Genomic DNA, 10859 nt, shown 5'->3' on the forward strand with positions numbered 1-10859 from the left:
GGCAAGCTGGTGGTTGTGTCACACAATCTCACAAGGCTCTGCAGGGCATGGAAAGACCCAAGGCTCTTAACCTGGAGTACTCAGAGTTACCATGGAGGCTGGGCTTCTTCCTCTGTAGCTCAGGATGCAAAGAACACTTTAAGATGCTGTTTGAACCTACCACTGCCTCCAAAAACAAGCTTCCAGGTGCCACATTCATAGACACACGCAATTTCTCCTTCGGTGCATGATGCCTTACACCCATGGTCTAATAAACAATTTTATTACAAGGTCAGTTTGTGTACTGCTCTTTTCTTTCAAGGCAATCATGTTGAAAATTAATCTGACTATAAACACAAAAGCACCAACTTAGCTGAGCTGCATACATAAACCAAAGTGAAGTCAATACTCAGAAACCCAGCCTACGCTAACACTAATCCTAACTCTATCTCTTTAACTACATCCAAAAAATGATTTTTGGATGGCTGTTAATATTACTGCATTTTTCCTTTGTTGACCTGAAGTTATTAGCAGGAACCAACCATACTGGAGCAGAGATGACTCCATCTAACAGAAAACAATTAATACATTCATTACTGCACTGAACTTCTGAACAGGAGGCATCTTCTTTTTTCTAGTATTCCACTTTGCTTCTGCTAATTAATAAAGTAAAACAGAACATGTATTCCCCTGAACTTATTTCTCTAGACATTTGTAAGGCTGGTGCAGAAAATGGAGCCTACCTGGTAATATCTTCTCAGTCATATACAGTAAAACTGATTAAGAGAAAAACATTCTTTAAGTTCCTAGAAAAGGCTGTTGGCTTCTTCCATTTATGATCAAAATATCCTAGAAAAAACATGTCCAGTCTTTAATGACACTAGGAAATTGAAATAACCAAAATGGGATGTGATTGGTCTTTTGACTTGAGGTGTCACCGTTACCTGCTTTTGCTGCTGAAACGTCGTCTGGCTCCTAATGGCTTCTAACATTGTGTTCCTACCTACATTGATCATTTAACACCAGCATCTTCTTTCTGACAAACCACAAACACTTGCAGAACTTGACCTCTTCCCTTCATCGCTTTTGATTAAGAAGAGAACTATCTGCAGGAAATGCCCTACAAACCACAAAGGATTATCAAAAATATAACGATGAGTGAGTGATTCAGGTACTCTGTGGCTCTGCTTGTGTTCCTGTAGTCTGATCTTGGTCACTCTTCCCTTCTCCGCTGGAGCTTTGCTGTAGTTTCTTCTAGTCGGCTCCTCCAAGCAGCAATAATGGCATCATCATCCATCTCTTCTTCCTCTTCTTTCCGCATTCTTCGCCTGTACTGAGAGACCTGCCTAGATGCAAACCTTTCTTCACTTTGCTCCACTTTTGCCTCCTTCTTTCCATCCTCTTCAGACTTTGAAAAGCTCTGGGTGAACTTTCTCTTTGCTCCACATTCTGACACGTCTGACCTGGCCTCCTCTTCACATGCCTCCACATGATGAGCTCTAACTCGGCTCTGTGTAGATGGTTCAGGGGATTCAGAGTCAAAAGGTGCTTCAGGTGACTGGCTGAAAACATGCTCTGGGCTGTTTCCTCTGGAACTTGTCTCACTGACCCTGGACCTTGTGAACTTGTACATCTTTTTGTCTTCTTTTGCAGAAGCAGAGGAAAATCTTGACATGGTTCTCAGTGAATCTCCTGTTGACTCGTAGGAAGAACAGCTATCTAGCTCTTTTCTTTGGGATCTGCAGAATCTGTAACTGGATGTCTCAGAATCCATCTGTCTAACTTTGGATGATCTGCTATATTTCTCTCTAGCTTTCTCAGTCTGCTCATAATATGACAGTGGTTCTCTTTCTGCTTTCAGGCCATTGAGCCACTTGGTAATATCAGTATCTATCTCTGACTTTGGAGCACCTGAGGTTGTAGGTTGACTGAACTGATCGAACACTGCATCAGTTCTGTCAAAATCTGCTTGCAAGGGACGCCTGTGGCTGTTTGTTGTGCTCTCTCTGTCATCTTCTGTTTCATTTTCCTCTGCTTTGGTCACCTTTTTCTTAAATAAAGTGCTGCGTTTATTGTCTCTGATCACCTTTTCAACTTGATAGTCTGACATTTTTTCTCTCATTTCCATTTGCATCTCCTTCTCCTTCCTCCTGAGTTTCTTTAGGTCAACATCATCAGCAAAGAGGCTGTACAGTGGTTTGCTTGTCTGGGTCGTCTTCATGTTTGAACTAGCCCCTTCTGTCCTGGTGCTGACGGAGCTGTTGCAGGACAGCACAGACTGAGACTCAGCCCTGCGCAGCTCCTGCTGGTGGAGCTGAGAGGCAGCGAGGGATGAGCCACTCTGAGCACTGAGAAGAGAAACCTTGTCATCATCTGCACGCCTGCCAAGGTCTCCTGACAGGGAGGCCATGGCGGACGAGGGACGGGACAGCATCAGGATCTCATTCTGCTTTTGTGCAATGGTCTCACTGACCACATTGGCGATCCAGTTCTGAATGCTTGCCATGGATATCGTGTCACCTGGGCCAACTGGGAGATTGGGAAGGGGTATATTTGGCATCTGCATTGCTCCTGTACAACTCCTGGCCTGTGACAAAGATGAATGATTTGTCTGCATGCTCAGGGCAGAAGCTGCATCGTCAGCAGCACCTGCAGAAGATGCTGAAGGCCAGAAAGCTGACAGGGGAATACTCCCACTCATTGTACTCTCTGTCTCCCAGCTGCACATGGACTGACTTTCTTCTAAAATTTTCTTTGAACGTTCAAGGAGCTCTACACGCCTCTGCTTCTTTTTAGCTGAAGCAGAATCCTCAGTTTTGGCAAACTCCAAAAATTCCTCCTTGCTGCTTTCACTGCCCACCTTCTTCTGCCGCTTCATTTTCCAAGCCTGGTAAGCAGTCAGATCAATATCTGACAAACTCTTCCTTTCTGCTTCCTCCTGACCTGCCTGGCTGCCATCTTCTGCTGGAGATGGTGCAGATGATGGTTCTAAATCCTTCTTGTGAAAGCCAAACTGGATCCTCTTGACCTTCCACCTTTCTAGAGGAGTCAACTTGTCCTTGTTCTTCTGGCAGAAATTGTAGAAGGAGCTAGAGGAGGAGTCTGAAAACACACTCTCCTCATCCACATCCCTCTCCTTTCTTCCTGTTTCTGGGGATTGTCTCTCCCCACAAGTTTTATTCCTAGAATGATACCTCTGAGCAGCTTCCTTCTCAATCTCCAGAAGCCTCTGATTCCACATGTCCCAAGTGCTCTCAGAAGACACAGAGCCTGTGCGGCTCCTCCTCATCCTGCTAAAGCTACTGGCTTCCAGCTGCTTTTTTAGGGTTCGGATCTCAAAACTGCTCACACTCTCAACATCACTGAATTCACCTGATGGGTAAGGTCTTCCTCCCATGCTGCATTCACCATCCTCCTCCCTGGCTGTGCCTGCCATCTGGTATTTCTCATTTCTGCGCTGCCAATCATGGATCCTCTGTTCCACATCCTCATCAGATTGCTCCTCTTCCCGATCCAGATGCTTTGGAGATGTTCTTCTTTCATGGTGAACTCCTGCTTCCTTTGCAGATAAGCCTTGTTTCCTTCTCCATTCCTCATACAATTGTTCTTCTTCCTCCTCAGTGATCAGGGTGGAGTGTTTGGAAACCCAGCTAGTTTTTTCCACTGATGAAGAGCTCATAAAACTACCCAAAATGCTGCCAGTGTCCTCTTCTTCTACTGTGATGGAGTGGGCTTTGGCTCCCTTGACGCTCCCTGAGTCCCCAGCTCCAGACAGCAGCGAAGAAGTCCCTGCATGGGCAAGAGGGCTTTGGCTTGGAGTCACATCCTCCTCCCCAGAACGCTCCAGCTCGCGCTCCTCCAGCAGCTGCTCGTTGAGCTCCCGCAGCTGCTTCAGGAAGCCGTCGTTGGGGTAGATGGCACGTTTCTTCCTCAGGGTCATCAGAGCCTCCAGAACAGTCATGTGGTGGTAGATCATCAGGTAGGCAGCCACCAGCACAGCGGAGCGGCTGATCCCCATCTCGCTGCTGACAAGGATTCTGCCTACGGATAGGGAATATGAGAAGAATCAGCTACTTGCAATAACAGGCAGGATGTGCTGCTATGCAGCACAAAAGCATTCTCTGAATGGTGATAAAAGCTACACAGATTATATGTTACAGTGACTGAAACCAATACTAAATATTTGCTAGCTTTGCCTTAATAAAAATCTGGATACATAGGAATAAAAAGCACATTAGTTTCAAAAACTGTGGGCAGGCACATTTCCAAACAATCTAAATAGTGTTTGTATTTTTGCCTACACACTTCACTTACTCAAATAGTCAAAAAGCTTATAATAGTTATTAGAAAGGCAAGTGAGACATTCTTGACTTGCTGGCTGACACAGGGTCAGACATTTAAGCTTTCCATGCTTTTTCTCAATATGTAAAAACTCAGATATTAGCATTAGCCTCCAGGAAGGTATTGGGAGGATAAGCAAGTAACTTATTTTTTCTATAAGCGACATTATAGGACTTAAATTTATATTAATTTATTTGTATTTTTGCCAGAATATAGGTCAGTTTTGCAAAGCACCCTCAAAGAATTACATTGGAGACTGGCTGAAGGCCAAAGTCCTATTATATCTTACAAGAGCAGAACCAAGCAAGTATCAGAAAAGAGCTGATTTTGACTGACAAACTGATCCAGCTTCTTCAAACTACTGGGACCCCCTGTCCTGCACCAGTAACTGTATGAGCAAGAATCAAAACTGAGGATCTGATTTATTTTATAACATTTACTACCTCTTGTAGAAAACCAAGCTTTGGCACAGACAATTTGTTTGGGGTTTAAGTTACTTGCATGGCAAATTACAGCTGAAGAGAAGCTTGTAAATACGAAGAGAGTGTAAATGAAGCTTTGCTAGCTTGCAAACAACTGAAATTACTGTTTCTAAATGTGTGTTAAACTCCAGTTTAATCAATCTGTTTGCACTGAAATTTAATGAAGCCAATTTAAGCACCATCTTTTTGACTGCTGATAAGTTACCACAAGAGGTTTACATAATGAACCTCTTCCTACAATCCTGAATTCTTTTATACCTTTCTTAGCATCAAAAGTCTCGGTTGCCTTTCAAGTGTTTTACCAGCCAGCAAAGCCAATCTAACAGCTCATCAAGAGGGGGAGATCTCCTTGCTTTCATTTCTTCCAAGGCTCCTCTGCCTTGGTGCATACTCCTCATGTTGCTGAGCTATTAAAACTGGTTCAATGTTCCTTGTATACAAACTGAACTTTAAACTTTTCTTACTGTCACTACTACTAGGAGGTTATCTGTTACCTCTCTACAGAAATTAGATTAATTGACAGTTCATATGAACAATATCAGTGATACCACAGATCCTGGTGCTTCTTTCAATACTGAACAGCAAAAAGATATTTCTAACTGTCCACTGAATTTGCAACAAATATGCACTGGAGGTCCACAGAATAACAGTTGCCATGGAATTGAAGTCCAGCAAATCTGACAGCAGCCTGGGTGTAGACACCAGCTGAGGTTTAACTCAGCCACATGGATTGTTCTAGTAAATCAGCCTGGTTTTTGCATCATGGCAAAACTGAAATGTGTAACGTACAGGAATATATCTATATATATATACATATAGTATTATAGAGTATTTAAAAAAATGTGCTAGAGCAGGGATTCTGCTCTTTGCTATAGTCACGTTCTTTTAAAGCAGCTGCAGGAGCTGACTTGCAGCCACTTTGAACCTGAAGCCATGGGGCTGCCTCCCCTTACCAGTTTGCTCCCTCTTGTTTTGAATGAAACTGGGCAGAAATGGGCAGTTCACTACAGCTGCATGCAGAGGGCAAAGGTTCTGCCTTCTACCCCATTACAAATGTGCCATATCAGAGTAAGGTTTCTCCCTGTTAATTGCCAAGCAACCTGGAACCACTTCAGTCTTCTCCTCTTACCTCTGTAAGTCAGCAGGGCTTCGTCAAGGAACTCTGCAGCTGGACGGAAGTGTTTGGAGATATCCACGTCTGGAAAATCATCCACTTCAATGCCCAGGTACTGGATATTGAGACCATTGTAGAAACTTGGTCCTGTGTAGACACCTGTGCCATGAGCTGCATTCAGGACGTGGGTGATCCCCAGTCTCTTCAAACGGCTTTTGTTCACTGCAATGCTTCTGCAGAAAAGGAAAAACATGATAGAGATCAGTGCTCTTATTTTAGCTGGGAAAAAAGCTGCATGCTACAAGGTCTACATAACTCCCAGTCCATATTACTCATTCTGCATGAGGTACACTCAGACCTTAATGTCCTTTGAGAGTGCTACAGGTATTTCTTTCCAATACTCACTGGGAAAAGAAAACAAGAAGCCTGCATTCACGTGTAGAGCCATATGCTCTGTTTTCACTCCAGCTTGATTTGAAACTCATACTGCCATCCTAGGTTCAGGCCATGTACTTATTTATCAATTTTTATCACTCCATAATTGATGCTTTACTCTATATCCCCTTTTAATTCTGTCTGGTCACTTACACAGGTATCTCAGACAGCTGAAGCATGGCACAGGAGACCTAATCATGTTTACTCCACATTTGCTTTGGCATTACCTTTTAAACTCACTTTTACATAACAAAGACTTTAGTTTCAATTTTAGAGTCAAATTCCAATCAGAACAGTGGAATTTGGGCTTATTTGTCTTTTCCTCTCTTAAACTGTTGAAGCATCTAAACAGCATAGGAAAGCTGCTGATTCTATTCCAGAAGTATTTACTTTCCAGTGCATAGAGATTTCTGTGAGCACAGTCTGAAAAACACTTTAGGGCTCTCTAGGGATGGAAGGTATTAGATGCATGTAATACATGTTATGCCTTCAATGGTTCCATTTGACCCTATACTGGGAATCTCGTGCAACTTGATGACAGAAGCTGACACTCACTTTTCTGCTATGAAGACATTAGGCCAGACTTCATCCACAGCGTCCCTGGGGGTCTCCAGCCTGTCCTTCACAAGTGCCCTCTGCAAGTCCATCACACACGGCGTGTTAAACAAGCTGGTGTCATCAATCTTTTCCTTAACTCGGTTGTACAGGTCCTCCACCATCAGCTGCTGCGCAGACTCCAACATCCTGGGACACACCGAGTCTACCCTGATGTCCTTTGTCTTCAGCTCTGCAACAAACTGACATTGTAACTAAAAGCACAGAAAAACAATGCAAATGTATGAGCTATCATTACTTGTGCCTGGGACAAGCCTTGTGGCTTTTTTTCCCAAGAAACATCACCATGTTCTGCCTGCAGTGTGGGCAGGCACATGCTAATGCCTGAGGGGCATTAGCAATGAGGAGGGCACATTGCACTATCCTCTCAGTCCCACGCTGGCCAAAGGCCTGGGAGTTGAGGGCACCCTTATTCCAGGCCCAGAAGAATGCAGCTGCTGCCTGTGCCTGAAGAGGGGAAATGGAGAGGGAGCTGCTGAGCTCTTCTCCCTGCTATCCAGTGATCAGACGTGGGAATGGTTCAAAGCTGAGCTGGGGGGATTCAGACTGGACATTGAGAAGCACTTGTTCTCTGAGAGGGTGGTCAAACACTGCAATAGGCTTCCTAGGGAGGTGGTTAATGCCCCATCCCTGACAATGTTTAAGAGGTGTTGGACAGTGCCTTAATAATATAATTTAACTTTTGGCCAGCCCTGATAGTTGTATTTAGATGATCACATATGTCCTTTAAAACTGAAATACTCCATTTTGTTCTGTTCTATTCCATTCTATTTTAATTTAGTTGTTGCAGCAAGCAACCAGCACTCAAACTTTTACCCCTGCACTACACAATTCTGCCACAGATTCATTGCACAGCTTCAAAGGAAGTCACCACACCTTTCTATAAGTTGTTTTGTCTTTCTCTACTTCAGATGGAGTTTTCTCATAAGGGCTTTTTTATCATTTGGGATCTGTGGATGAGAAAGGCAAAACAAGTGCAACTTCAGGTCTTTGTAACTTCCATAGCTCTCTTACCTTCACTGATGATTTGTTTGGCAGCCACAGAGGATGACAGATGGATTGGCTCCATGAAGATGCTCTCTGTATCAGTCTCTGATATCACTGAGTACCTGCCAATCAACCACACTGCCTGTTAGGCAAATGCCCCTCCACTGGGATCCCATCCCCAGGACTTTAGCCCTTTTCACCCATTCCAGAGGGGAACAGCAGGGAGCTGGAGCAGGGAGGATTCTTTGATTGTAGAAAGGAAGTCCCAGCTATTTTCCTGCATCTCATTCCCACCCCAATCTCCACCATGGCACTACAGGCTTCAAAGATGCCTTGGCATCCAGTATTTGCAGGATGCAGGCAGGTCCCATGGGAAGAAGCTGCAGTGGACTGGGAGTGCAATCAAATTGCACGGTGGAGGAGTTTATTGGAAAAGAAGACCAGTGTCTGAGACTGGGAGGGGGACAGAGCACAAGAAAAAGTCTCACAAGTAACTCTCACCTAGACAGACAGACATAAACATGCTCCTAACTAAAATTTATTGAGTAATTCAAAACAGATTGCACTAGAAAACTGTGGGGTTTTCTTTCTGCCAGTTAATTGCCTGCAAGCATCCTTTGAGTTACCACAGGCTGCAGTGCAAGCATTGAGACTGAAGCCCATGAATCTCTCCCTCAGTACTTTGTACCTTGGGCACTTCAGAGCATGAACCTGTGGTCAGTCTCCCCACTCACTCAGTGTTGAGTAACTGTGGGTCAGAAACCACTATTACACCCACAAACACTTTTGAAGTGAGTTATTTGACACAGTGTAATAAGTTTGTGTTAAGCAAAAAAGGCCACAACCTTAAAAACAAGAATATTTCACTCTGGGTCCACCTATACAGTCCAATAAAATTCAGTCTCTCAGTTAGACCATCTTAACAAAATATTTTACAGAGCTTTTTCCCTGATCTACACCTTCTACACTTCCTTCCAAATAGATGGTACAAATCACTAGGACAAGTTTGCTGCCATCACAGAAGCTCTCTGGCAATGCAGGGCTTGCAGCCTTGCAATAGTTTGTTTTTGTTTAATTAAAGCAGGAGAGGGAGGGTGATTAATATGCACTCAGGGTGCAGCAGTGTCTGGAGAGCTGAACTGCTTTCAGGCTCCAGAATCAAAACAGAGGGCACAGCCATTGGAAACCACTTAACAGGCTCATCCAGGTCATTTAGTTGAGTTCCAACACTTGTCAGCCGTGACTGGAAGTAATTCTTTTCTAGTTCTTCAAAGGAGTTTACGAGATGAGCAAGGGGAGTCTCAGTCTCATTTACAGGAGCTGACACAAATTTGCAGCTATGCCCTGCCTTCGATTCCTTTTGCTGTAAAGGTTGCCTCCAAGCTCAGTAAAATGGTAACAGCTGGGAAGGATCTTGCCATTTTCATCATTATGTTTTGCCATTGACAGCAAAAAAAAGGGAGAAAAAAATGAACAGGGAAGGGAAGGGAAGGGAAGGGAAGGGAAGGGAAGGGAAGGGAAGGGAAGGGAAGGGAAGGGAAGGGAAGGGAAGGGAAGGGAAGGGAAGGGAAGGGAAGGGAAGGGAAGGGAAGGGAAGGGAAGGGAAGGGAAGGGAAGGGAAGGGAAGGGAAGGGAAGGGAAGGGAAGGGAAGTTTCTGTTCATTTTGAGTGACTGATGAGCAGTAGAAGAGAGTTCAATACATAATTTTACAATACATAATTTTACCTTATGTGATCTCAGTGATTCTCTTAAACAACTTTGAAATACATGTGGTTAAATGAAGTAAGTATTCATTTTTTCTGCAGTGTCCCACAGTTATCAGGAAACATTTAATAACCTCCTACTTGTTGAGAGACACTGGGGAAGGTTCTTTTCAAACTCTATCCCTACTCCTTGCTGTCAGCTAAAGCATCTCAAAGGGTAGAGAAAGCCCTGCAGAGCATTTTGCTTTAGGAAAAGAGAACAAAGGGGTGTATTTTTTCTTGTATTAGGAGAAAACACATCTAATCATGCTTGTTTTGCTTGAGGTAACTCAATTTCTGCTTGTGCTGTGACAGCCTGCTGTTAGTAGCTAAAGTTGGTTCTGAATCAAGCCCAAATCCCAAGACTCTTGGCCCTTCTAGAGCTGGCAAAGCCTAAAATATCAACATTGAATAAATCCACAAGTCCTTACAACAGACATAAAGATGAAGCTGAATTTATGAAGAATTGAAATTGGATCAGAAGTGTCAGCACAGGGGCATGAGAGGATGAGACAGGGAAGAGGGACACCACCAGCCCATAGTAATCCTTCCTGCAGTTTATCCCTGCTGTGCACTCTCCCAGTGGGATGGATTAATTGGTGCAGCAGTCCTGTCTGAGCTGGCACACTGACCCCAGCTCAGGGAGGGCAGGGAATCCCCGGGCTCAGCTTGGCCCAAGCGCCAGTGTGGAGCAGAGGAAGGAAGGGAAAGCAGGAAGGGCAAGCAGGGAGGGCAGCAGCTCCCACGTGCTGCCAGGAGGCTGTGGCAGTGCCTGTGGACTCACCGGCTGGGCGAGGGGCTGCGCAGGTAATGTGCCTGCACGGCCTTCACATCTGGGCTCTCCTCCTCCTCCTCCTCCTCCTCGGGCACCGCCGGCTCGCTGTCGGAATCTCTGCCGCTGGCCATGGCGGCTGCTGGGGATCTGCTACAAGGAGCAGGGCAAGAGGGAGAGCCATTACACAGGGCTGGACAGGAGGCCCTTCCCTGCCTCTGGGGGTACAGCAGAAAGGCCTCCCACACTTTGCTCCTCAAGGGCTGCACTGGCTCCTCATCCAGGGAGCCTGCTATTCCCAGGGCCTCCTGCAGCTCCCTGGCTGCTGCCCAGTGAGCACCAATGCTCTCCTGCCTGTGAGTAAGGGTGCTGGAAGGCCAGGAAGGAAGGG

General features: G+C 45.0%; 1 protein-coding gene across 1 annotated transcript; it reads right to left on the reverse strand.

Annotated features, from left to right (window-relative positions):
- Positions 1-401: 401 nt before the first annotated feature.
- STYXL2 (serine/threonine/tyrosine interacting like 2) lies at positions 402-10602 on the reverse strand. Its single transcript, XM_033053464.1, has 5 exons — positions 10481-10602; positions 7981-8075; positions 6907-7138; positions 5932-6149; positions 402-4020 (listed from the first exon to the last, which is right to left on the reverse strand). The coding sequence occupies exons 1-5, from the start codon at positions 10600-10602 to the stop codon at positions 1193-1195; spliced, it is 3495 nt and encodes a 1164-aa protein (XP_032909355.1). The 3' UTR covers positions 402-1192.
- Positions 10603-10859: the final 257 nt, after the last annotated feature.

The sequence above is a fragment of the Catharus ustulatus genome, chromosome 2 (assembly GCF_009819885.2).
Source record: "Catharus ustulatus isolate bCatUst1 chromosome 2, bCatUst1.pri.v2, whole genome shotgun sequence".
NCBI lineage: Eukaryota > Metazoa > Chordata > Aves > Passeriformes > Turdidae > Catharus > Catharus ustulatus.